At 35.9% G+C, this 24,658-nt stretch overlaps 2 protein-coding genes across 2 annotated transcripts in view; one reads left to right on the forward strand and one right to left on the reverse strand.

The window, feature by feature from the left end:
• Positions 1-10,930, reverse strand: part of LOC145613201 (putative DNA helicase MCM8) — a 28,527-nt gene extending 17,597 nt beyond the window's left edge. Inside the window, exons 1-8 of the mRNA XM_081668265.1 lie at positions 10,245-10,930; positions 8,811-8,951; positions 8,596-8,710; positions 8,258-8,480; positions 7,706-7,869; positions 6,879-7,142; positions 4,601-4,696; positions 4,308-4,460 (exon numbers count right to left, since the gene is read on the reverse strand). Of these exons, the coding sequence (XP_081524391.1) occupies positions 4,308-4,460; positions 4,601-4,696; positions 6,879-7,142; positions 7,706-7,869; positions 8,258-8,480; positions 8,596-8,710; positions 8,811-8,951; positions 10,245-10,415 (1,327 nt within the window). The 5' untranslated portion in view covers positions 10,416-10,930. The remainder of the gene's footprint in view (positions 1-4,307; positions 4,461-4,600; positions 4,697-6,878; positions 7,143-7,705; positions 7,870-8,257; positions 8,481-8,595; positions 8,711-8,810; positions 8,952-10,244) is intronic.
• A 6,901-nt stretch (positions 10,931-17,831) lies between these two features.
• On the forward strand, positions 17,832-18,518 carry LOC145625005 (uncharacterized). The gene has a single exon (XM_081678088.1). It carries the CDS (start codon positions 17,832-17,834, stop codon positions 18,516-18,518), a length of 687 nt encoding a protein of 228 aa, XP_081534214.1.
• Positions 18,519-24,658: the final 6,140 nt, after the last annotated feature.

Genomic DNA, 24,658 nt, shown 5'->3' on the forward strand with positions numbered 1-24,658 from the left:
CTTCCAACCTTGTTTCGATACTACATTATTGTTGTTGTTATTGTTCTTCATTTTGGGTCATATTATTACTACTACTACTGTACACTACTAGTACACATATATACTAATGATAATCTACCATTATAAAGTATCGTTAATTGTTATTATCTTGATTAAATTACATCAAACAACTACACTATACATATTACTACTACTACATACTAAAATAAGTACTACTACTATTCATGATGTTATAAGTATTATTATCATTATATTGTTGGTGTTTTGCTACTACTACTACTCCTCTACGTACTACTCCTACTACATATTATTATTATTATTATTATTATTATTATTATTATTACTACTACTACTATTATTATCGTCATTAATAATATAACTAACTCTCTTAATATTAAAAAGGTTTCTTGAATTATGAAAGTATAAACATTACAAGAGTTAAACTAAATGACCGTGCACAACTAAGTCAAGGGTCTACATTTTATGCACTAGTGTTTATGGGTTGAAGAGTTTTTTATTAGGACTTTGTGTTTATTGTAGTAGGGATTTCAAGTTCGTAATTAGGAACTTCGTGCTTGTTTGCAAGAATCAAGGTACGTACACGTGGCTAGATCTTTTAAAAAGTGGCTTTTATATGCAACGTGTTTTACGTGTTAAGTGATTTCGAACCATGTTTAAATAATTGTGAAATATATTTCGGTGAAGCATGTTTTAATCGTTTAATCTCAAATGTTAAAATATTTTATATGGTTGATTATAAACTTGTATTGATATTCAAGAAGGAAGTTTTATTATTTTAATTTTATCCCGAGTATGGGATATTGGAAAGTTTATTTACCAGGATTTATTCCTTGGATCTTTGGATTTTTAACTCCCACTACGCGGAGTAAGTTGAAGACTATGGACTTTGTATGACCTAGTATTTCCCCTTGATAGCACTATGTAAAGGAGTTACTAGCTTGTGTGCACACTTAGGTGGTAAAATGATTTACGAAAATATGGACTGATCCATCCTATTCGGAATTATCTTTGGAAAGTTGGTTATTTCGGAAATTGGTTCTTCTGACAAGTTTTTATACATGAATTTCTATTCATGAACGGTTTGGATAAATTATGATTTATTTAAGTTAAATCTCTTCGAAAGCATGTTTAATTAATTAAATTGATTTTACATGTCTAGCATTTGTATGTACTTAGCATTTTGGCTAATACGTATTTGTTTTGTTTTGGCTTGGCCCTACTTGTCATTTTGATGAGTAGATAGGTGATGGCGATCGGACAACGTGAACTATGTGCTGCATTGGGAATGATAGGCGGTGGTCACCTAGTTTAATTTAGTAAACATAGTATTAGTGGTGTAGCTACTTTGAAAGTGTATCAAACTATTTTATTATTATTATTATTATTAATGAAAGTAAAGTACTATTTTCCGCTGCAAAGCTCTGTTAAGCCTTACGTAATCACGTGGCGGTAATACTCCCATGTTACTCCCTAAAGTTGAATTATTATTGTTAATATTAGAGAGTAATTTGGGGGTGTTACAAAGGGGGCGGAAATGAAGGGAAGAGGGCGGAAACGGAAGAGAAAGGGGGAGGAAATGACAGCAAATGGAGGGCTGGGCGCTGATTCCGACAGCGGGGGAGGGGTTTTCGGGGGTGGGGAAAGGGAAAGGGATAAGTTTCGAGGGCGGGGAGGGTAGGGCGCCGTTTTCCGGCAGCAGGGGAGTGGTTTTCGGGGTGGGGAAAGGGAAAGGGGTAAGCTTCGAGGGCGGGGGAGGGTTGGGCGCCGTTTTCTGGCAGCGGGGGAGGGTTAGGCGCCGTTTTCCAGCAGCGGGGGAGGGGTTTTCGGGGGTGGGTTGGCCACCGTTTTCTGGCAGTGCGTGGGAGGGGGAGAGGTGTCTTCAGTGGGGCTGGGTTGTTTTTGTTTTTAAAATTTTTGTTTTTTTATTTTTTTTTTCTTTTTTTTAAATTCTTTTTGGACCTATCACGTGTTTACATCAGGTTGGATGACCTGTTGGGTGCAATAGAAATTAATACCCCCTAAAGTTGGGAGTGATAGATAATAATCGAAAGTACGGATTTATTTGGGCGAACGAGGAACAGTTCAGACTAATGGGAGCAATTCTTCCTTATTCTTACACCTACTCACCACACTAATAATTTCTCTCCAATAACCTTAATTTGCGTGTATACAATAACTATTTAGAGCTTGCGGAAATCGAGATGGTATAAGTTTTCAATTACCTACAAGAAAAAAAATAGCTCTTATTCAAAACATGAGTTTATAGCATTCAGTCAAACATCAAAAAAAGAGATATGACTTGAAAATAAATAAATTTACCAAAAAAAAAAAAAAAACACAAACTAGAGGTTTAAAGTGGAATTTTCTAAGATATCACAAAAAGAGCATATAGAAATGCATATTTGCACACTTGCAAACTACATGATGAAATTAAAATTCACCCATCCTACTTCACAGCTAGAGGAGAAACTAAATTGCAATTGCTATGTTGTTCAAGTTTAGAGAAACCACTCAGGTGAAAATAGGTCGTGAATAGTTAATAAATACTAGCATGATGGGTGTCATAAATGGCACCCATTTGATGAGCATTCAGGTTGTTTTTACCTTCTTTTCATAGCTTTCCTTCTTAATAAATGCTTAGTTTCATGCTTTTGCTCTTTGTTTTACCTTTTCTCTCTTATTTTGTGGTTTTGTGCATTTTGATGGTTTTTCTAGTATTTTCTCCTTTATTTGCTCTCTTTTCGTGGTTATAGGTATTATACGAGGTTCGGGTCTTGATATGGATGGATTACTAAGGTGGAAGATGCTTTTCGAGCAAGCTCATGGCAATAGGAAAGCTCAAGATTCAAGGAAGTGGATTCTCCAAGTTCTAGCTCCTGCGCTTTCAAGACGCGCTCTCATGAAGATGGGGTGTTGAACCCACTGTCAAGTGCTTTTTAGGACTGCCACTCTTGGTGTCCATCATCATCATTCGGTGCGCTCATTCGAAGCCATTAGCGAACGCACGAACCTTCGAGAAGAACTAAACCCAGGGAGGCGCGCCCGTGGGTTACGTGCCCACGCCCCTCCGGGTCCTGCTTTGATCGGTTTCGTTTCGCACCTCCTATTTATATACTTGTTACCCGATTTTAGAGAGGGAAGGAAAAGGAGATTTAGATTGAAATTATATCATAGTTTTAGCTTAGTTGAGAGCTTCTCTCTCTAATTTTAGGGTTAGTTTTAGGAGTAGATTTAGAGAGAGAAAGTGAGGAATTTCAGTGGTGATTGAGGGATTGAAAATTCAATGGTGACAATTGTGTTGAAGATATTCTCTATTATCAATGAGCATTTCTAACTCTATCTCATTTTATTGCTTTGTTTAATATTCAAGTTTGTTTGGATTGATTTTGATGTTTGATGCTTTATTAGTGTAGTTATTCTTCATATATTGTTGATTCTTGATTTCTTTAGTTGTTAATTGATTAGATGATGATGTTAGAGTAGTTGTTTAGCTAGGGATTGGGTAAAACTTGTATGATTGATTGATTGTGCTTAATTTGGGAATTGTGTTGATTGACTGTTGAGATTAAAGTGATTAATGGAAATTGTGTATGTGTGTAATTCGATTAGGCCTTGAGAATTATGCTAGATTGCATTGTAATTGCTAATGATACGAACCATTGATTTAGGAATTGCAATTGCCGATTGAGTTTGATTAGTGACGTTCCTAGTTAGTGTCTCTCGTAGTTGGCGCTAGTTAGACCTCTAGGAGATAACTTGTCGAGCTCTTTTGATTGCTCTTACCATTAGTTTTCGCAACCATTGATTTGCATGTTGTTCCCGAGTTGCTACAATTGTCAATTACTTGTTGATCCCCATTCCCTACTGTTTTATTTGTTTGGTTTCTTAGTTTTGGTAGTTGGTTAGTGTTTACCTTTTATTCATTGGTTTCTATCTAGCTTAGGCGCCTAAATCGAAAGCATTTGAACATTACTGTTCCTTTGGTTTCGACCCTTGACTTGCCTCTATACTTGTATTTAGGTTTGTTAAGTGTTTATAAATTTAGTTGACCAAGGGAGGATTAGTCAACGACCTAGTCTCACCCCTCGTCAAAGCACACAATAGATTTATCTAATGAATTGAGCCAAGAGATAAAATTGCATTGCATAACTCCTTCTTGCTTTGTATGTTGTACTTTTAGTAGATATATAGATGCAAATCTATGTGTTTCAGACTCAGTTCACACATTATCAATATAAACATAGACATTTGTGCACTTGTGAAAAAAATGGCAAAAGATTTAATACCAGCCTCAAAAGCATAGTCACTAGTCATTCGGTCCTTCACAACAGCTACAGTAAGCCCAGCATTAGTTGTAGCATTTCCACAGACATAGATACCACGTGGAGAAACAGCAGCTGCAGCTTGAAGTAATTGGCTCTTTCCCAATCCAGGATCACCTGAGTGTGCAAATATTAGTTTAGCTCCTATAGTCCTATGTAGTAGTCTGAAGCTTCATATCAATGATCAAAAATGAAGTGTACAAACAGATTATTCTCAACTCTCAAATCCAAAGGTAGGGATAAGCAGCCTTGCGTACCAACTATAATCACATGAATGTCTCCTCTGACTGGTACCTTATTCTGATCCATGGAATGTTTGCGTACTCCACCAAAGAGAGCCAAAGTTATTCCCGCTGTACATAAAACAGCCAATGTACTGTAATTACACATGGAACCAAGTATTGTACAGAGGGCTACCTTTCCAGAAAAAAAGATAGAAATCCATGCACAGAGAGTGAAGTACAAAGTCCATTCACAGGGCCTTGTGTATATGGCACTTGTTAGAGTAAACTGAGTATTTGCGAATCTAGAGACTATATAGCAAATACTAAGGTGCTTCCAGCTGAAAATGGACCAGTAAAACTTTACAACTGACACGACTAATACAAAATCCATAACACATCAACCATGACTCTATAAGCGGCATTACAATATTGTACGCTTTTGTAATGCAGGAACAATACTGCAATCGCAATCACAATCACAAATTAAATAATGGAGTTGGGTCGGGGGTTGGGGGGGGGGAGGGGGGTGTTATCATCTACCTTCATACTCTAAAGGCATTCTTCCCCCCAACTGGAGGTCACAGTTTTTTCAAACTTAAGGCCTTTTTTTATACTAGATTTTTTTTTTTTTTTTTTGAAAGAAAGATAGAGCTTCAATTCATTAAGAGGAGATATCCATCTCGGCCAAAGTTACAATACTTTGTGGAAAAGTATTAAACCGTACTAACTCCGCATTTCCACTCGTATCACCCCTAGCTATGAGGTGAGCTACGGTGTTACAACTCCTCTTAGCATGTGAAAATAAACAAACATTAAAACTCGCTCTATCAATTCTAAAATCATCATAAACTAGATGAATAGGGGAAAAGCCACCATCATGAGAAGTAATTGTATTAATCACATTAATAGCATCCGACTCCACCCAAAGGTTGTTATATCCAAATCTCTGTGCCAGACGAAGAGCAAAGTGAACAGCCTGTGCTTCACAGCATTCGGGGTTGAGATTTCAACCTTTTTTGTAGCAGTAAGGACAACATTGCCATCTGCATCCCTAAACACCACCCCTAACCCTACCAACACAACATCAGGAACATGAGCATCTACGTTCGCTTTAATACATCCCTATTTTGGATATAACAACCTTTTAAACTTATATGTTTGAGCTTATTTTGTACTTATTTTTTCTAAACTTATCTTAACTCAACTTATTTTTAAAACTTATTTTACCTGAAACTATTTCGTTTGAAATAAGATAATAAAAGTTAAAATAAGATGAAACAAACGGGACCTTATGTAAAAAAGAAATGTTTTTCTTTTTCAATTACACTTGAGGCATTCTCAAAGAATCAACATAATTGTAAGAAAAAGCACCTTTGCATCATGGAGGGAGTCACAGCTTGCAATTGATTTCCCCCAAGACAAAGTTATTTAGGTTGAATATTGATTAGTGTAAAAATGATCATAGTAGAAGGGTCTTCTAGTAATTATGTTCTATGCTTTTAATCATAATGTATTGGTACAACATGTGGCAACTTTTTCAAATGGAAGAAGAATTTTTTTTCCAAAAGTTTTGAGCTTACTCTAAACTAAATTCTTCCAAAGCTTCACACTTTCAATCCTTGAGGTTTGGGGAATTTAGTTTCCTGCAGCACCTTGTCAGTACAGCAATATATAATTGGGACTGGAGATCTCTCCAGTCTACCACAGCACCTTGTCAGTACAGCAATGCATAATTGGGACTGGAGATCTCTCCAGTCCACAATCAGCGCAAATACAGCCCTTAGTCTACCCTGGCTTGGAACGTGTAAAAGGCCTCGTTTTCCTCTCTTACAAATAATAATTGCCTAAGCATAATTGAGTTTGTCATTTTCAAACAATGTAGCAACTTTAATACTTCCTCCATTCTTTTTTTGTTGACACGTTTCTTTTATCACGTTTGCCAACGCACAAGTTTCACGATTAATATCTCTATTCATCAATAAGTAGAAAAAAAATATATATAAAATGTTAACAATATGAAAATATTCCTTGAGACAACTCTAACATCCCACATGAATATATTTTTTTATCATAATTAAAGATAGTCAAAGTAGAGTTAGTGAATATTGTCAATAGTCATAATGTCAAGTAAATAAGAATAGATGAAAGGCCTTAAATGGGAGCTCATGTTTCAGCAGGCAGTACACTTTCTATAATCAATACAATTGAAAAGAAAAAAGGCTATTCGTGAGAACATAGGAATGGGTATGTAGTCTTTACTCTTAAGACAAACAGTTGATCTTCAACACACAACATAGGAGTAGAAACTCACCCTTGACAAGTTCATGACCATATATTGATGGACAGATAGACTGAATCATTTGGCGGAAGACATCAGGACCATGCTCCTCCCTAAACTTCACAATAAATTCCAAATCCCTCGGAGAAAATGAATATAAGTCAGACATCTCAGTCGCTCTAGTATCAGCAGTAGGATATTCAGAATCTTCTGGGATGGTCTGTGATTTGGAATTTGTTATAGAGACAGATTCCATATATAAATAGTACAATCCTTGATACTTGCTTTTTGATTTACCTGAAACAATTCAAACTGAAGAAGCTATATAACAGTGGTTGAATTTTGTACTGATAAGCAAGGAAATTGAAAGAACTAAATTTGTTCAAGTAAAATAAAGAGCCTTTTGCTATAACTGTTGCCAAGTTCCACTGAGCATGTATAATTATTAAAAATAATAATAAAAAAAATTTTTAAAAAAAAATTTAAAAAGTAAAAAAAAGAAAAAAAAAAGGAAAAAAAAAGGCCAAATAGAACGATAATCAAAGCTGAACTATACCTCAATCTAACTATCTTAGATTGTAATTGAAAAATGAGTCCAATAGAGAAAGACATGAAATCAGGCTCCAGTCTCTATCAACTGGAAACTAATGTTGATAATGTGTTATTGATTAAATCAAGCCAAACTCTAGCTAAAACTCAAATTTGAGCAAAGAAATAAGACCAATTAAGAAGACATAATATATGAATATAGCAACTATGACCAAGCTCATTAGCTAGTAGAATCTGTAAAAGGGACATCCACAAAGTGCACACATACGCCAATAACTTGCTCTTAGGTTCATGCATATTCTTAACACTACCTCCTCCAAGGTCCATGTAATTGTTAATTTGCCTTATAATTCCAGTTACTGTCACCACATCGCCAGGAATACAATCATCAACAAGATCTTCTGAAAGTTCACATTCGACTGTCCGAGGAACCCGGCCTTCTTCGAGATTATCAGATTTCAAAAGCTCCTGCAATCTAAAGAACATAACAAATCAGAATGCAACACTGTTTACAGAAAACAATATACTCCCTATATTCATATAAAGATGTCAACATTTTTCTTTAGGGTGCCCCAAAATATCACGGACTTGCAAACAGCTACTATTTCCAAGCTTCCCATATTTTTCATTCATTTCATAAGAAACAAAGGACAAGACAGATGATCAAATCACTAAAATACAGTTTACAACAGAGTCAACTCTTTCTCTTGAACATCATAATGAAATTCTATGTGAACATCAATTTTAACTTTATATATAATTATCTCTATGGTTAAAAGAAACAGTTCTTTGCATCTTGAAAAATGCAACTATCTATAGTTTTGTCACAGAGGAAAAACAATCTCAAACAGGACAAGACTTGCCTTATTTTCTGAAAATCAATGGACTGTGCAGTAGACCTAATTGGTGCAAATGTTTTGCCTTTGCAACATCGCATAATACATGTTGCTGGTGGAGAGTATTTCCCATCAGGAAAGAAACGCATGATGTCTGCTCCACACTGGATGCATTTAAAAGTCATCTGCATTACCAATGGTTTAACAGTGCTGACCTTCACAACAGTACCATGCACAGATACCAGCCTGTCTACCATACCCAAATACAATTATCAATTTTTTTCCTGCCTGAACCAGATTGAAATTTCAAGAAATTTTTAAAAACTTTTAGGGCAAAGCATTGAATCAAATTTTATTAAAACTACCAATATAAGCTGCTTTAAGGTTCTTCAAAGCAATCAATGAGTCAGGGTGATTATGAAGCCGGATATTGATCTTCCCATGAGAGTCTAACTTGCTTTTCTCCTGAAAAGATGAAACCTGCACCAGTAGAAGAGTTTACCAATCATGCGCTCAGCGTATTTTCAAATGTGAGAAATGGAATAGGCTAATCAATAGCTTTAATCACTGCTTGATATACCTTATGAATGGCAGCACCCATGCATAGAAGAGCTTCTTTGGGGTATTCTTCCAGATTAACAAAGAAACACTCAAGGTCACATATCTTTCTGAACTCTTGATAATTGAGTGTTAAGGAAAATGTGTCATCTTCATGCTTTACCTGTACAAAGCATTTTCTTCATCAAGGCTCTTTGATAATTAAGAAACGAAAGACAAAATAAACAAGTCAACATTTACAAAATTCATGTCAATTCTTTATTAACGGCTTTTACGCAACAAGGAGAATCATTAAGAGGATCAGTGAATGCGCTTATAAGAGAGAAAAGTAGTAAGGATGCCAATACAAGAGGCAATATTTCTTGTTATCATTAACCTAGAAAGCTTTATATTTGAAGTTCAGATATTGTAGATCTCAAGTTATGCAAGATGATGGACGATACAGGTGTCAACTCGAAGTATTGGAAAACGCAGAAAAGATGGACAAAGAAAGATGGTTGAAAAAACTGATTAATATATGGATCTACCCATATGACAATTGACAAATCCCATTAATTCTAATTGAACAGAGATTTCAAGTGAGCTTTTGATTCACAGATCACAGGACTGTCAAATCTTGCAAAATGTTCAATGACTAACTGCACTCATACTACATGCTGAGTTCTGTGTCCGAATGGGTAAGAGACATGATGATAAGAACTTATATCATTAATGAATAACATTTTTCCCACATGCTGCTAAAATATTAAACCTCATTGAACTTTTAGCAAATTGCAGCAAGAAAATCTACAACTTGCGATTCGGATAAAATCATTTTAACTCAACCAAATCATGTTTTAGTCATACAGAATAAGCTCAACTCTCTCAAACATCAAAGCACGAAAGAAGAATCTGGGGATAGATACCAATCAACATGAAACTGAATTTTAATTACACAGAATTTTGCCTGTCAGCTCTATTAGATGGAAACCTTCTACATAAATGTTTTGGAATATCATAACCATACCTATCATTTAAAAGTGCACGTCTTCAACTAAACCTTACCCCGATGAGATCTTGGCATCTTATTACCTTTTACATGATATTTCATCACAATCAGAACTATATTTAGACCTTCAGCAAACTAAAATTCCCAGTTCTATAGAGGCTAGATTCACATAAATCAACCGCAATTACATGTCTAATAATGAGCCAAAATACACAGCCAATAACTATAAATAATTTTACCATTCCATTTCTCAGATGATATGATAATTGATCAAATTGATAAATATATTTATAATTCACAGAAAACTAAACATAAAAAGAAACAAGTAAAATCACCCTCATAAATTTGTTTCGATAAATCTGAAAATTACAACATTGATAAAGCAAAGAAATTAGGGCAAAATCAAAAAATTAGAATACAAATGCAAAATTGGGAAAAAATGTAGAGAATAGACCGACGAAAAGGTACCTGAGGGACAAAACGTTGGCCGCGAGGAGTAGCGAAGAAGCAAACAAGCTTAGAGATGAGAAGGTATCTCCAATCTCGAAAGGAGAGATCAATTTGGGGGAAATATAAAGGCCATATTTGCAGGAGATCACAATACGACTCTTCTGATGAAGGCCTTTGCTGCATGTTCATCTTTATTCCTTCGCCCGTTGCCGTTGCAAACTTGCGACTTGCACTATCTCCAAATGGGTATGAGCAGTGACTCTCTCTATTGAGTAGCGTAACTGACTGAGTGACTACCGAGCTCCACTCTTTTTTTTGGCGGGAAATGTAAAGACTAGAGGGTTTTAGAGAAATTATGGGAGTGTTGGTGGGTTTTTATAGTTTGGAGGAACTAATTTGGGAATGAATGAATATCCTAGTTTTAAGTGTTTTGCGAATGTAACAACAAGAACCTCCCTCAAAAGAAAGGGCGAACTCCCTCGCAAGAAAGGATTTTCCTACCACCGTTTGCCGTGGTTTTGCTCCGGCTATAATGGCCGATGACCTAATTGCTAAATGTGCTAATCTAAATCTAGAGGAGGATGATGGTGAAACCGTGGACTTTGGGACTGTGGACTCGTCCGAGAACGATGCGAGGGTTTCGTTAATGGTTGTTGGTAGGTTGTTGACTGATAGAGGAGTGAATGTAGAGGCATTCAAACGCACAATTTCTCAATCTTGGGGAATGAATGGGAAGGTTGTAATTAGGTTGATTGGTTCGAATCTCTTTGTTTTCCAATTCTTTCATTGAGGGATAAAGAGAAGGTGCTGCAAGGGCGACCATGGTGCTTTGAACAGAGCTTATTGATCCTGAACGAAATTAAGGGAGATGAACAACCGAACAATGTGGTCTTGACCCACTCGCTGTTTTGGGTTAGACTTGAGAACCTCCCTTTCAATTGCAGGTCAGAAGCCCATGTGCGAGCAATTGCCGGTAAATTGGGCGAAATTCTGGAGGTCGAGGATGATGTCTTGGGTATATGTAACACCCTAGAAATTCCTTTCTTTAAATACTCATTCTACTCTTTTAAAAATGCGATTTAGGAATAACTAAGACATTACCGCCACCGTGAAAACGGCTAAGGCAATTATCAAAGATACACAGCGGAAGACTAAAAATTTAAAACCGATTAAACAAGTCAACCCAAAGTCAACCAAACGAAAATAAAGTTTAAAACCAAACGAACAAGTCAAATAAAATCAAATTACAACTTGGAACCATCAAAGGCCCTTATTCAAAAACCGTTCCCAAATCAAACCTTTATGTTAGTCCACACATAATATATCATAAATAAATAAAGCATAAAACACATTGTAATCTAATGAAAACTAATAGGATTCACTCTTCACTCATGCCCCATCATGATCATGCTTCAATACCTGAAAAGTTTATCTCTACTTGCTTCCACTACTCTCCATTAAAAATGGGTCATCATAGGGCCAAGGTAAAGACATGGCCAAAACACAAACACACACAATCAGTAAAGCTGAGTACATAAGCGTAAGATAGCCACACTAAACATGCTTTCACCTATCAACACACACTTACCTCATTGCACCTGTTCACAAATACCAATCAACACAATACAATGACTAGACCCTAATTAATTCATTTTGCATTGATTATGCATCGAACGGGTTTCCACCTATTAACCTCCCCCAAATAAATTTGAGGTTAACTGGCACGGGAGCTAACTGTGCCAGCGACAAACCACACAAATGTGGTGGAATTCCTGCGCATAATAAATAATAAAAAGGAATATACAGCGTCCTGTACTCCATTGGAAGTTATGGTTAAATATAAAACCCCATAACCCCCCCCATTGTTCATACTCAAGGTATATACGTTCCAAGAGTTTTGGTGCGTAATCTCTTTCACTTTACGTTATTTACATATTATTAAACTTGGTGATGACTCTCAAAGCATAATAAATCAATCAACAATAATGATTCAATCAAACAAACATACCAATTTAATTCTTGAATAATTAGTGACCACATACTATTTAATGTTGAACCCTTTTTAATTCTACCTCAGTGTCAAAGACACCTTAAACGCATAATGCGCCAAAAATCCTATCCCTCGGTGTTAAAAACACCTTAAGTGCACAAAGGCACCAACATACAATTTATTCCTTGTGTACCTAGACACTTATATAGCTCCTTCCTCATGCTTAAAGCATCAATAAAAATTATTTGAACCATAATAAAATTCCTTTTCAATAATCCAAACATAATTAAACATGTAGTTTAATTAATCATGCCTTCTAACATGCCATAAATAAAAATGTGGTTCAAACACAACATACCAAAATACAATTTTCCAATCCATAAACCATCACAAATAATTCATGCTTCACCATTCAATCACAAACACCATAAACCCACAATTCCATACATAAACCTTAGCATGATTCTACTTATAATCAATTACAAACAAACCTAGCATGATTCTACATCACCAAATTATGCTAAGTACGCGTACGTACCTTGAGTACGTTATTAAAACTGCCACAACTAGTAGAAATCGCTTACTTCAAAGTCTCCTACACATTAAATACATAATAGAGTATTAATATCCACTCTAAACAAATTTCCAGCAATATATACTATTTTAAAACCCTTCATAAATTAATTAGAATAAGCTGAAATTATATTTAAAACACCATAAATTAAGTCCCAATTAATGGGTAATTAAAATTTCTTCAAGAAACCCAATATCAAGTGTTCTACATAAAATTCCAGCACTTTATTATACTTAAAACTTGCTGTAATTTGGTTTTAAAACACTTAAAACAAAGGCCTACCCTATTATACATCATAATCTTTCAATAAATCATGAAACAAGAACCTAGGGTTTCAAAAATTGGGGCTTTTTAATTAAAAACCAAATCTGAAAATTAATTCCCACAATTACAATAACCAAACATCAAAATTAAACCTCCAAACTCATAATTTATAATTAGATCTAAGCATAGATTAAATTAAAATAAGAAAGCTAAGTTTTTTTTTTTTTTATACTCGAAAAGGGGTAAAAAGAGGGGGAGAAAACGGCAGCCACCGGCTGCCGGCTGCTGGCAGCGGCGGTGGCCACCTGCTGCCGGCGGCGTGCGCTGCTGGCAGTGGCGGCCACCAGCTGCCGGCGGCTGGCAGTGGTGGGGGAAAAGGGGCAGCCGAAAAAAAATAAGGGGAAGGGGAAAAGAAAAAGAAAGAAAAATAAGGAGGAGAGAGAGAGAAGTTTACATTGGGTTTTTTCCACTCTGGGAAAAGTTGATTTGCCCCATAAGAGGGATATTTATACCCCTTCTCTATCTCCCCTTTTTACCCTAACTTTCCTCCTTTAGTTTTTCCTAATCCCTTCCCTACTAAAACTTGTTAAAAATCATAATTTCCTAAAATAAAACCCCAACTTCTATTAATTAATTAATTAAACGGCTTTTCCTTTTGTAAAATATTCCAAATTTACATGGGATATATAATTAAAACATCATAATTAAAATGCTAGAGTTATTTAAATACCCTTATAAAATATATATATTAAATAAAATACGTATAAAGTGTATATACATTAAATAAAATACGTATAAAAATACGGGGTATTACAATATAGGAAAAACTAGGAGGGTAAAGGTGTTGCTCGATGTCTGTATACCTTTGAGACAATTTGAAAATGCGAAGAACAGAGAAGGTGCGATTGTGAGAATTAATCTTAAATAAGAAAGGCTATTCTTCTGCTTCCTGTGTGGTGTGATGGGACATAATGAGAAAGATTGTGTTTCTGTGCCGGAGGAAATGCAGAATCAAGGCCTAGCGTGGGGCTCATGGCTGAAAGCGTCACCTATAAGAGGTCGAATGAAGGTCGGATGCTGCTGAGGTGCAAGAGTTGAGTGCTGCAAAAAAGCTTTCTTTTGTAACCAAAGACTCACCTATTGAGAAGCAGGGTGTGTTGGAGGTGACAAGGAAGGAGACGGTGGAGAAGGGGTTGGGAGAGTTGGTGGTGAGGCCTGAAACAGAACATGAAAGGGGGCTGGGGAAGGATGGGATGGGGGGAGTGACTGAGAAGGAGAGGGAGTCTACTAAGGTTCTGCTACCAATAGTGGAGTTGGGGAGGGAGTTGATGGAGGAAAGTATGGAAGTGGAGGGTGGGGATGAGATTGATTACTCTAATGAAAATGCTCCTATTTTTAATATTGGGGTGTCTACTGCTGTGAAGACACAACTTAATAAGGTTAAAAAAAAAAAGTGAGGGTGCATAGGAGTAACTTAGTTGGTGAGGTTGGTGCAAATTCTGTGGTGACACCACCTGGTAGCAAAAGGAAGGATATGGGATGTGAGGAGTTGCTAGAAGGGGATGAAAGGATGGAAATGGGGAAGAGAGCAAAAAATTCTGATGTGTCGATGGACTTGTTTGTGGCGAGTCAAGTAGTGGAGGTTGGTAATTCCCAACCCTACGAAGAGCAATGAAAATATTAGCATGGAACTGTTATGGGCTTGGCAACCCATTAACAGTTATAGCTCTCCAAGATTGGTGTTGGAGAGATAGGCCAAATGTGGTGTTTGTCTCATAAACTAAAATTGATGACAAGCGCTTGGAGCTAGTAAGGAATAGGTGTGGTTATGTTAATGGTTTATGTTTAAGTAGTTTAGGGAAGTCAGGAGGTCTTGGGTTGTGGTGGAAGGAAATTAATTTGAAGGTTCGATCTTTTTATGCTCATCATATTTATGCTGAGGTTTTGAACAGTGAGAATGTATCGGTCTGGAGGTTGGTTGGGATTTATGGGTGGCCGGAGGCGGCAAATAAATACCTTACTTGGGATTTGATGAGGAAAATTAAAGCGGAGTCGAGTCTTCCTATTTTGATGTTCGGGGATTTTAATGAGATTCTTGGGATGCATGAGAAGGAGGGTGGAGCGGTTAGGGGGAGAGCGCCAAATTGATGCTTTTCGAGAGGCTCTAGATGTTTGCGAGTGCAAGGACCTTGGTTTCAAAGGGAACATTTACACTTGGCAGCGAGGAACTTTGGAAGAGACGTTGGTTCACGAGCGTCTTGATAGATACATTGCTTGTGTAGGGTGGTGTTCTATGTTTTCATACATGGAGGTAATCCATATTCCCCTTTTCCACTCGGATCATGCTCCCATTTTGTTAAAATTTGGTGACAAAGATGTGAATAGGAAGAATGATAAGTTGTTTCAGTTTGAAGCATTGTGGTTATCGAATGCGGAGTGTGGTAATGTAGTATTAGATGCGTGGTGTGTTGGGGTGAATGAGTCAGTGCCTACTAGAATAGCTTGGGTGGAAGAGAGTTTAACCTCTTGGGCAGAGAAGACATTTGGTGTTTTGAAGAAAAAAAATAAAAAAGCATAGAGTAAATTGCAAGAGGTCCAAGGGGGTAGGCTGAAGCTTTGCAACGACATTGCAAATGAGATCGAGGAGCTACGTCGGTTGGAGGAATCGTAATGGTATTCCCGAGCTAGATCAAATAAGTTGCGAGACGGAGTTAACTTTCATCATAAAGCAAGCCAGAGAAGGAAAAAAATACTATTACATGGCTCTTTGATGATGCAGGTGAGTGGAAGATTTCGAAGGAGGGGATTGATTCGGTCATTACACAATACTTTGGAACGCTATTTGCAACTAATTCTCCGAGTGAGTTTGATGCGGCGCTAATAGGTATTGAAGCATCGGTGACTGATGATATGGGAAGAGTACTTGAATTAGAGCCGATGAGTGAAGAAATTCGGGTGGCATTATTCCAAATGCATCCGAATAAGTCTCCGGGGCCGGATAGAATACATTCTCTATTTTTCCAGAAATTCTGGGGGACTCTTGGCAATGACATTATTTCTTTTGTCAAAGCCTAGTGGCGTGGAGAGGTGGATTTAACTGAGACAAAACCGTACATGTATTGTGTTTGATCCCGAAATGTGATGATCCTAAAAGAATGACCGAGTTTAGGCCTATTAGTTTATGTAATGTGCTCTACAAAATTATATCAAAAACCCTCGCTAATAAACTAAAGCCTATTCTTAGTAGTATTATTTCAGAGAATTAGAGTGCTTTTGTTCCGAAACATTTGATCACAGATAATGCCCTTATTGCTTTTGAGATATTTCATTCAATGAAGATGAAGGGTGAGGGTAAAGATGGTACGTTGGCTCTTAAGTTAGATATGAGTAAAGCGTATGATAGGGTGGAGTGGTTTTTTCTGAAAAATGTCATGTTGAGGATGGGTTTTCGGGACACGTGGATTAGTAGGATAATGAACTGTTTGTTGAGTGTCTCCTTTTCCTATAAGTATAATGGTGCAATTTCTGGTTCACTTATCCCTTCAAGGGGTCTTCGGCAAGGGGATCCTATTTCCCCGTATTTGTTTTTTATTTGTGCTGGGGATTTCTCAATATTGATTACTAAGGCGGCAGTGGAAGGAATTATTCATGGGGCTCGTGTTTGTAGTGGGGCACCAAGGGTCTAACATTTGTTTTTTTGCAGATGATAGTATTTTATTTTCTTAGGCTACTTTGCATGAATGCTCAAAGATTGCTGATATTATCAGTATATAGGGGAGAGCTTCCGGTCCAAAAGTTAATCTATGCAAGACAGAAGTGGCTTTTAGCAAATGTGTTAGTCGAGAAAGAAGAAATGAGATTGTGGAGACATTGGGGGTTTGTGAAGTTGACAAACATGAGAAGTATTTTGGTTTGCTGGCCATCATTGGAAAATCGAAAAAAGCCGTGTTTACTTGTCTCAAGGAGCGTATCTGGAAGAAACTTCAAGGGTGGAAGGAGAAGTTGTTGTCTCGTACGGGTAAGGAGGTGTTAATTAAGGCGGTGGCTCAAGCAATCCCAACCTATATGATGAGTATTTTTTGAATTCCGGATGGGTTAATCGATGAAATGCATTCTGTTCTTGCAAAATTCTGGTGGGGGTCGTCTGGTACGGAGAGGAAAATGCATTGGCACCGATGGAAGTCTTTGTGTCTCCCTAAATCCATGGGTGGTTTGGGTTTTAGGGATATGAAGTGCTTTAATCAAGCACTTTTAGCTAAACAGGGTTAGAGATTGTGTAACGATACTTCTTCTCTTTTGCATCAGATTTTGAAAGCAAGATACTTCAAGAATTCGGATTTTATTGGGGCAGATAGAGGACATAATCCAAGCTATAGTTGGAGAAGTATTTGGGGGGCAAAGTCTTTACTCTTGGAAGGGTTAAAATGGAGAGTAGGTAATGGTGCGATGATTAGTGTTTGGGATGAGTCATGGCTGCCGCGGGAAGGAAATCTCCGTGTGCCTACCCCGAGGGACAACAACAATTTGAGTATTCGGGTCTGCGACTTGATTGATTTCGACTATGGTTGCTGGAATCATGAGGTGATTGAAGCATATTTTGATGAGGTGGATGGTAAGGCTATATTGAATATCCCTCTGCCAATTATTTGGTCAGGGATAGACGTTTTTGGTGGCCGACTTTTGATAGTGTAATCTCGATTCGCTCGGCATATTGGCTTAGGAGGCTTGAGCATATGAGAACTTGGGAGCTGTACTATGGAGCAAGCAAGTGTGATCTATGGAAAGTGGTATGGGGTTGAATGGTCCACCTAAATTGAGTCACTTTATTTGGCGTGCTTGTAAGGGATCATTGGGAGTGATGGAGGTGCTATATCATAGACTTATAAGGGATTATAAAAGGTTTGGGGTGTGTGGAGGGGATGAAGAGACTATTCTGCATTCAATTTTCAAGTGTAAGCATAGTCTCGATATCTGGGCGCATAGCCAATTTAGAGACGTGCTTGTTGATGCTCCTTTTACTTCATTCCGTGAATTGTTTATGTGGGTGGCGAGTAAACTGGACAGACCTCAGCTCCGAGTGTTCTCCGCCTTGGCGTGGGCTGCTTGGCACTACGGAAACAAGGTGATTTTTGGGGACGGGGAGGTTGTTAATGGGATTGCGGTGGCCACCGATTTTGTCTCCCTGTGTACTGACTATGAGGTATATAATACCAAGGTACGTGGTGTTGTTTTGGATGCTGTTGGTGTTCCTTCAGGGACGAGTTGGGTGCATCCTGCTACTCAAAGTGTCAAAGTGAATGTTGATGCTGCGGTGTATGGTGATAACGGGGTTGGTCTAGGTGCGGTTATCAGGGACAGCAATGGCACGTTGCTGGCAACTGCTGTGAAGCCGCCCGAGTTGCCGTTGGGAGCCGGCGATGGTATAAGCAACGACTGCTCTGTTTGGACTTGTGGTGGCGAGTAGCTTGGGGCATCGTGATGTAGTCTTGGAGTGTGATGCGGTTAATGTGGTTCGGGCTATTAGACAACAGCATGAAGGAGCTGCTGCTATTTTCATCTTCTTTGAGGATATTTGTAAAGTCAGTAAGCCTTTCAATAGCTTTAATTGTATTCATATTAAGAGATCGGGTAATACGGTTGCTCACTTAGTAGCAAGGTGAACATTAACTCGGTTTGTATTTGTACTAACTCTTTCCCCCAAAGCTTCCAAACTTTGGCGGACCTCGATTTGATTAATTAATTAAATAGCCCGGTCCCGTTGCTCAAAAAAAAAAAAGAATGAATGAATGAATGATGGATTTGATTTCATGATTTGGAGGCTACTTTCACCCACAGGTGTCAAAAACTTACAACAGCCTTACTAAAAAAAAAATATTCATGTGTTATTGTAGGGAATAGTTTCAAGCCTTTAAAAAAATCCCACTAGCTTGAACCCCACTGTGATCATACACTAAAGTACGGTGGCGTCCAAAAGGGAAGAAGATAGAGCAAAAGAGTCGCCAACAAGTTTTTAAGGAACTTGTAAACCGTTCACGAGGTGAAGGTTACACCCCTTAACGATCCAAGAGATCGTCAACTCCATAAGGTCATGAACCAAATAAGGGTCCGGGGATGAAGGTACAAATCCAACCTAAAAGAGATTGAACCTGCCCTAATAATAGGCCTCTACTTTATTCTGCTCGTATTCATGTGCGCTTTCTGACTAACATACAATCAATAGGATTAACCCTAAACCTGTTTAATCTATGTTGGTTGAACATTAATGCACAAATAAATCTATTATTGGCGATCACTTGAATGATAATCACAATTAACCTAACAAAATTATTAATTATCTTATTAAGCGTGGTTGCAAATACCAATTCCCTTTAAACATGCATAAAAAGGTGATCAAGCAATAAATACAAAATAATGTATAATAATAATATGTACATATCAAGCAACATAATAAATATTATTAACAATAATAATAATAATTCATCAATCATAATTATAATAATCATGTTAAAGCATAGCAAGATCCTAGGCATGATACTAACAAGATTAATAACAAACCCTAGCATGTCACTAAACAATAAAAATCAAATCTTTAGCCCTAACATGATACTAACAATGAATAAATATTAGGAAGAATGTAGGAAGCATCGCAACAATCATATTTAATATTAAAAATACCCTAGACATGATACTAGGAATATCATAATAACAATGTAAACATGATTTCTACATCATAAATCAATTAAACCATTAAAGTACTTACTTGGATGCCTCGTACCTCTTTCTAATAACAAAATACACACGTTAGTAACTTCAAGGAAAACAATAAACAAAGCAATTAAATTAAATAATTGAAAGAGAGATTTGGGACCAAACCCTCAGAAATTAAAACCTTTCACGTCTAGGGCGAAGGCAACTTCGAATATGGCTAGGTGTATCAAGATCTTGTGAATGCGGAATTTTGAAAGAGAATTAAGAAAAGAGAGATGAATGGAATGGATGAATGAAATGAATGATTAATGCTTGTTCATGAAAATTGATGATTGTTGATGAATGAAAACGGAGTTTTTGATACGATATTTATAGAGAAAATCATCCAAAAAAGATAATTTATCAAAACAGAGTCTGAAGACCAAAGAAACACCTTGGCGCCGGCCCTGGCTCATTGGCGCCAGGATCTGTGGCTAGCGCCAGGCGCCAATGCTGGCGTCTGGCGCTAATCCTGATTCCAGGCGCCAAGGCCTGGGTTTGGATGCCAAACCGGATTTTAACGCGTTTTCGAAAATCTGATAATTTTACCGTACTGGAAGATAAAATAATATAATTTCAATCGAAAATGCTATTTGATCTGATTAAAACTCTAAAGAATCCTAATTGAATTAAGAATGATAAGAACCTTCTAGAATGTTCTAGAAGACCAAAACCATTCCTAATTACATTAGGAATGATAAACTATATTAGGCCCTCCCCTAGATCATAGGGCCGTACTTAAAACTCAAACCGGGCCCAGTTTAGTAAATTGGCCATAAATTCCTCAATATTCATCGGAATTGGGCTTATAATATATCGTTGGAAAGGTCTTTGCAAGCCCCATCCGACTACACCATTATTGGACCCATATTATGGACCAAAAAAACTGGATTGGCTGTTTATTAAAAATAAAGTTTTCAAAAACAGGGAGAAGAGAAAATAAAACTTTCCGCAACACTAGACCTTTCCACACTTTCGTTTCATTCGATTATGATTCGACGTGAAAGACACTCATCACTGGGTTTGGTTTTGGGGAGACACAAATGGGTGTCTACAGTTATAAAATTAGGAGAAATGTGAGAGATTGAGAGAGAATCAATTGGTGTATTTTTATTCCATATGATGGGGGTATATATAAATACAATATTTATAGGGTTTGCTTAGATAAGGGTATAAACCCTAGACATATCTAGAAGATTCTAGAATAATACAAGGAGTACAATGGGCATCCACACTATATTTCATAACACTCCCTCTAGGATGTCCATTATAGAAGATTGTGCCTCGTTAAATCCTTAATAGGAAAAACCCTGTGGGATAAAAACCTAATTAAGGAAAAAGAGTACAATATTCTTCGTAATACGCTCTGGATGCTGCATCATTAAAAACCTTATAGAAAAACCCAATGTGAGATAAAACCATGGTCAAGAGAAAAAGAGTGTAGTGCGTATTTTCTCCCCCTGATGAATACATAACGTGAAATCTCCTAGTGCAATAAATCTAATGTGATATGGTTCATTGGATAACTTTTCCCATGTAGCAGAATACCATTTCTTGATAATTGATCCTTTAAAATTGAACTTGAATCTTCAAAATCTTCACATGGACTTATTGAGGCGTCTTCATTTCTTCGTACTTGTGGAAATAATATAAGTGTTTACCACTATTTCATTTGTTTCGAATTGTCGTAACAATTAGGTGTATGCCTTCTTCTGGAGGTCACATATACCACAAAATGATGATCAATTATTGATCACATTATCCAAACATAATTTCATGGAAAAACTTCATATCATCATATATATTTCATTTTCCAATATCATATGAATTAAGAAATTAAACTAATTACATTATTTGCTCATAACTCTTCTAGACCATAAGAATATTATTCTCACTCAATGAAATCTCAACGTTATTATTTAATTAGACATTTCATGTTTTATATGAGAGTTCGTCAATGAATACAAAGACTTGTTAGATCTCACATACTCAAACCTTAGGTTGAGATACCAATGATGTAGTCATATTGATTTTTCAAGAGTTTGATAATAATTGCAATGTTCAAGATATAAAATATATAGGGCTAGGTAGGTATTTAAATACGTTGTATATAAGTTCTTCAAGAACTCTTCTTATATGATCCATAATATGCTATTAGATCGACTTTATTCATCACAACTATAAGTGACAAACATTCACACATATCACAATTATTGTATAGAAACTAATGCATGCAATATGAGATATAAAAATCATGATAATAAGATACTGAAAAAAAATTATACAATGAGTTATGCATCTAACTTCCTATACATGCAATGAGTAATCCATTTACCTATGACTCACATACACACATGAACGTAAGACTCAAAATATTGCAAGACACTGTACAGCGTGGATTTAAAAATCCATATTTCATTGGACTTCTGGTCCATGATAAACTTTTGATCATTATCATTATGTCGACATCAAAATGGACATATATTTCAAATCCCTTATTTACTAGTCCATTCTATCATGCATATGCATATTACTCATCGGTTCCATTATGTACTGGTATCATAAAATTTCTTTATTCCGCATGCTATTTTACTATGAAATCTGAATATATTTTCACTTGGTACCATTATGACCTTTCATGTCATAGGCCATCTATTATAGTTCAGATATCTATACTACCTATATGGGTTATTTCTCATAATATGGTATTAATATAGTATTATTATACTTTAAAAGTATCAACTGCACTATCTTTCCATATATCACATATATATTGGAATCGATCATACAATCTACACTTCAGGTGTAGTGATTCAAAGAAAAATTGGTAAGATCTATCTTAATGTATGCACATAATATTATTATCACTATGATCAAAATGCAATGTATCTCTATGCATCTAAATGGGTTATAACGGTATACAAATCAAATAATAGATGTGCAACATATCTTGATACAAAAGTTGGCATGTAACTTTATAAAGTATCGTTAGAGAGATCAACTAATTTTAATTTTATAATTTTGCCAACTTACTCTAATTATTCTCCCCCTAAGTTGGTAAAATGTCTTAAATATTGGGGCAATTCTTCACCAACTTAGAATATAATTTCATGTGCAACAAATTTCATCTCGTAGGATAATCATATTCATCAATTTTCTATATCTTCTGGAGAATAATGAAATTTTGTTTTCTTCTAAAGATCAATATAAATAAGAGGATTATGAACTGTGCAGTTGTCTGTTTTCTTATTCTATTTCTTATGCGCTGACAGACAATAGCCTCAATTTAGAGAATTTTTATATGATAAACTTTCATGTAATTCCACTAGGTAGTGATGTTCGGGATTACTAGAAACATTGATAGTATGATACTAGTTACTTAAAATTTCCACCTATAACTTGTACTTGTTGGTCAACTTCTGGTCACCTAATATTTATTCTAGTGAATGTCTGGTCACTAATTATTCAGAAAAACTAATACATTATCTCTTGAACTTTTCTTTTAACACAAACTATTAAAAATCACAATCCAAATATAGCTCAAATATAATGTTATGTCTTGCCATTCAATTTATTTCATATATTTAGCGTAATAGAACGTCGGTACATTATTTCTTTTAAATGATTAAACTTCAGGTTTCCATAACGGGAATTTATTAAATCTCGGATGGCCTAATTTTTTATTATCACATCCAATCACTTTTCCTTTAGTATTTAAATTATGGTCAGTTTTATAATACTGGTAATCACCTTATTAGAGATACTTTATGCATAACCATAAGTCCATAAGTATGATGTGATATAAGTACACCAATGTGTTTCTTCTACAATTGGCTAGACAATTAACTAATACTCATACTCCAATGGAGCATTGATTGTAATCTTGATACATGTTAATGTTGTTGGACAACAGTTTATACTCTTCTAGAGTACTTTATATAATCATAACATTTTAATGTACTAGAAATGATCTCTTCAAGAGATCCAACAAAATGTGTCACTTTCTCAAATTTGTCATTATCAATTATTGCTCATTTCCACTTCCAAGGATTCTTATCGTTGTAACCCTTAAGATTACCACACTTCAGGTGTGCTAGTTTCAATAGCAACTGATCTTGTCCTTCTAGGACATCAACTTAATATGTACATTTATATATAGCTAGTATATAGGTAATGACATTTATTCATATCCATATTCAGGATGGTATCATTCTAAATATTTGATTATCATGTGGCCACCTCTATTAAATAAATTATTGATATATATGCTAGTGTATGTACCAAACTAACCATCAACCTATTTAATTATTCATGTGCAAGGATTACATAAAAACAATGGAATAAACACTATCTTCCCCTAATCCTTGCATATGGGGGTATAAAAATAGTCCACAAATCTTTAAATTCCTTGCTCCTTTTTAACCATAAATACTTTTGCAATGCATGTATCAAACAAAACAAAGTTATAATTTTCTTCTTGCCCAATTATATGAATCTTTATATTAAAAATTCTCAAAATTAAAGTATGGCATAATGAATACATTTTTCAACTAAGAAGCTCATAATGTCATGCTTAATTTCTTTAACTCATAAACATTATTTCTCAGTCAAATAGATGGTATATATATAATTCATGTTTACCTTTTTAATCATTCAAATTCTCACCCAGAGTTCATTAACTTAAATACTATTCAAAATCTTTTGTATAATTATTATCATGACATTGTGTTTATAAAATCACATTAGCATTATGACTTATAGATTATTTAAGAAACATAATTTAAAAACTAATAGAATTTTATAAGTCCTATATATATCATCCTATTATTTTTTAGGGTTTATGACCCTTTATAAATT

Source organism: Chenopodium album, chromosome 3 (genome assembly GCF_948465745.1).
Source record: "Chenopodium album chromosome 3, dcCheAlbu1.1, whole genome shotgun sequence".
Taxonomy (NCBI): domain Eukaryota; kingdom Viridiplantae; phylum Streptophyta; class Magnoliopsida; order Caryophyllales; family Amaranthaceae; genus Chenopodium; species Chenopodium album.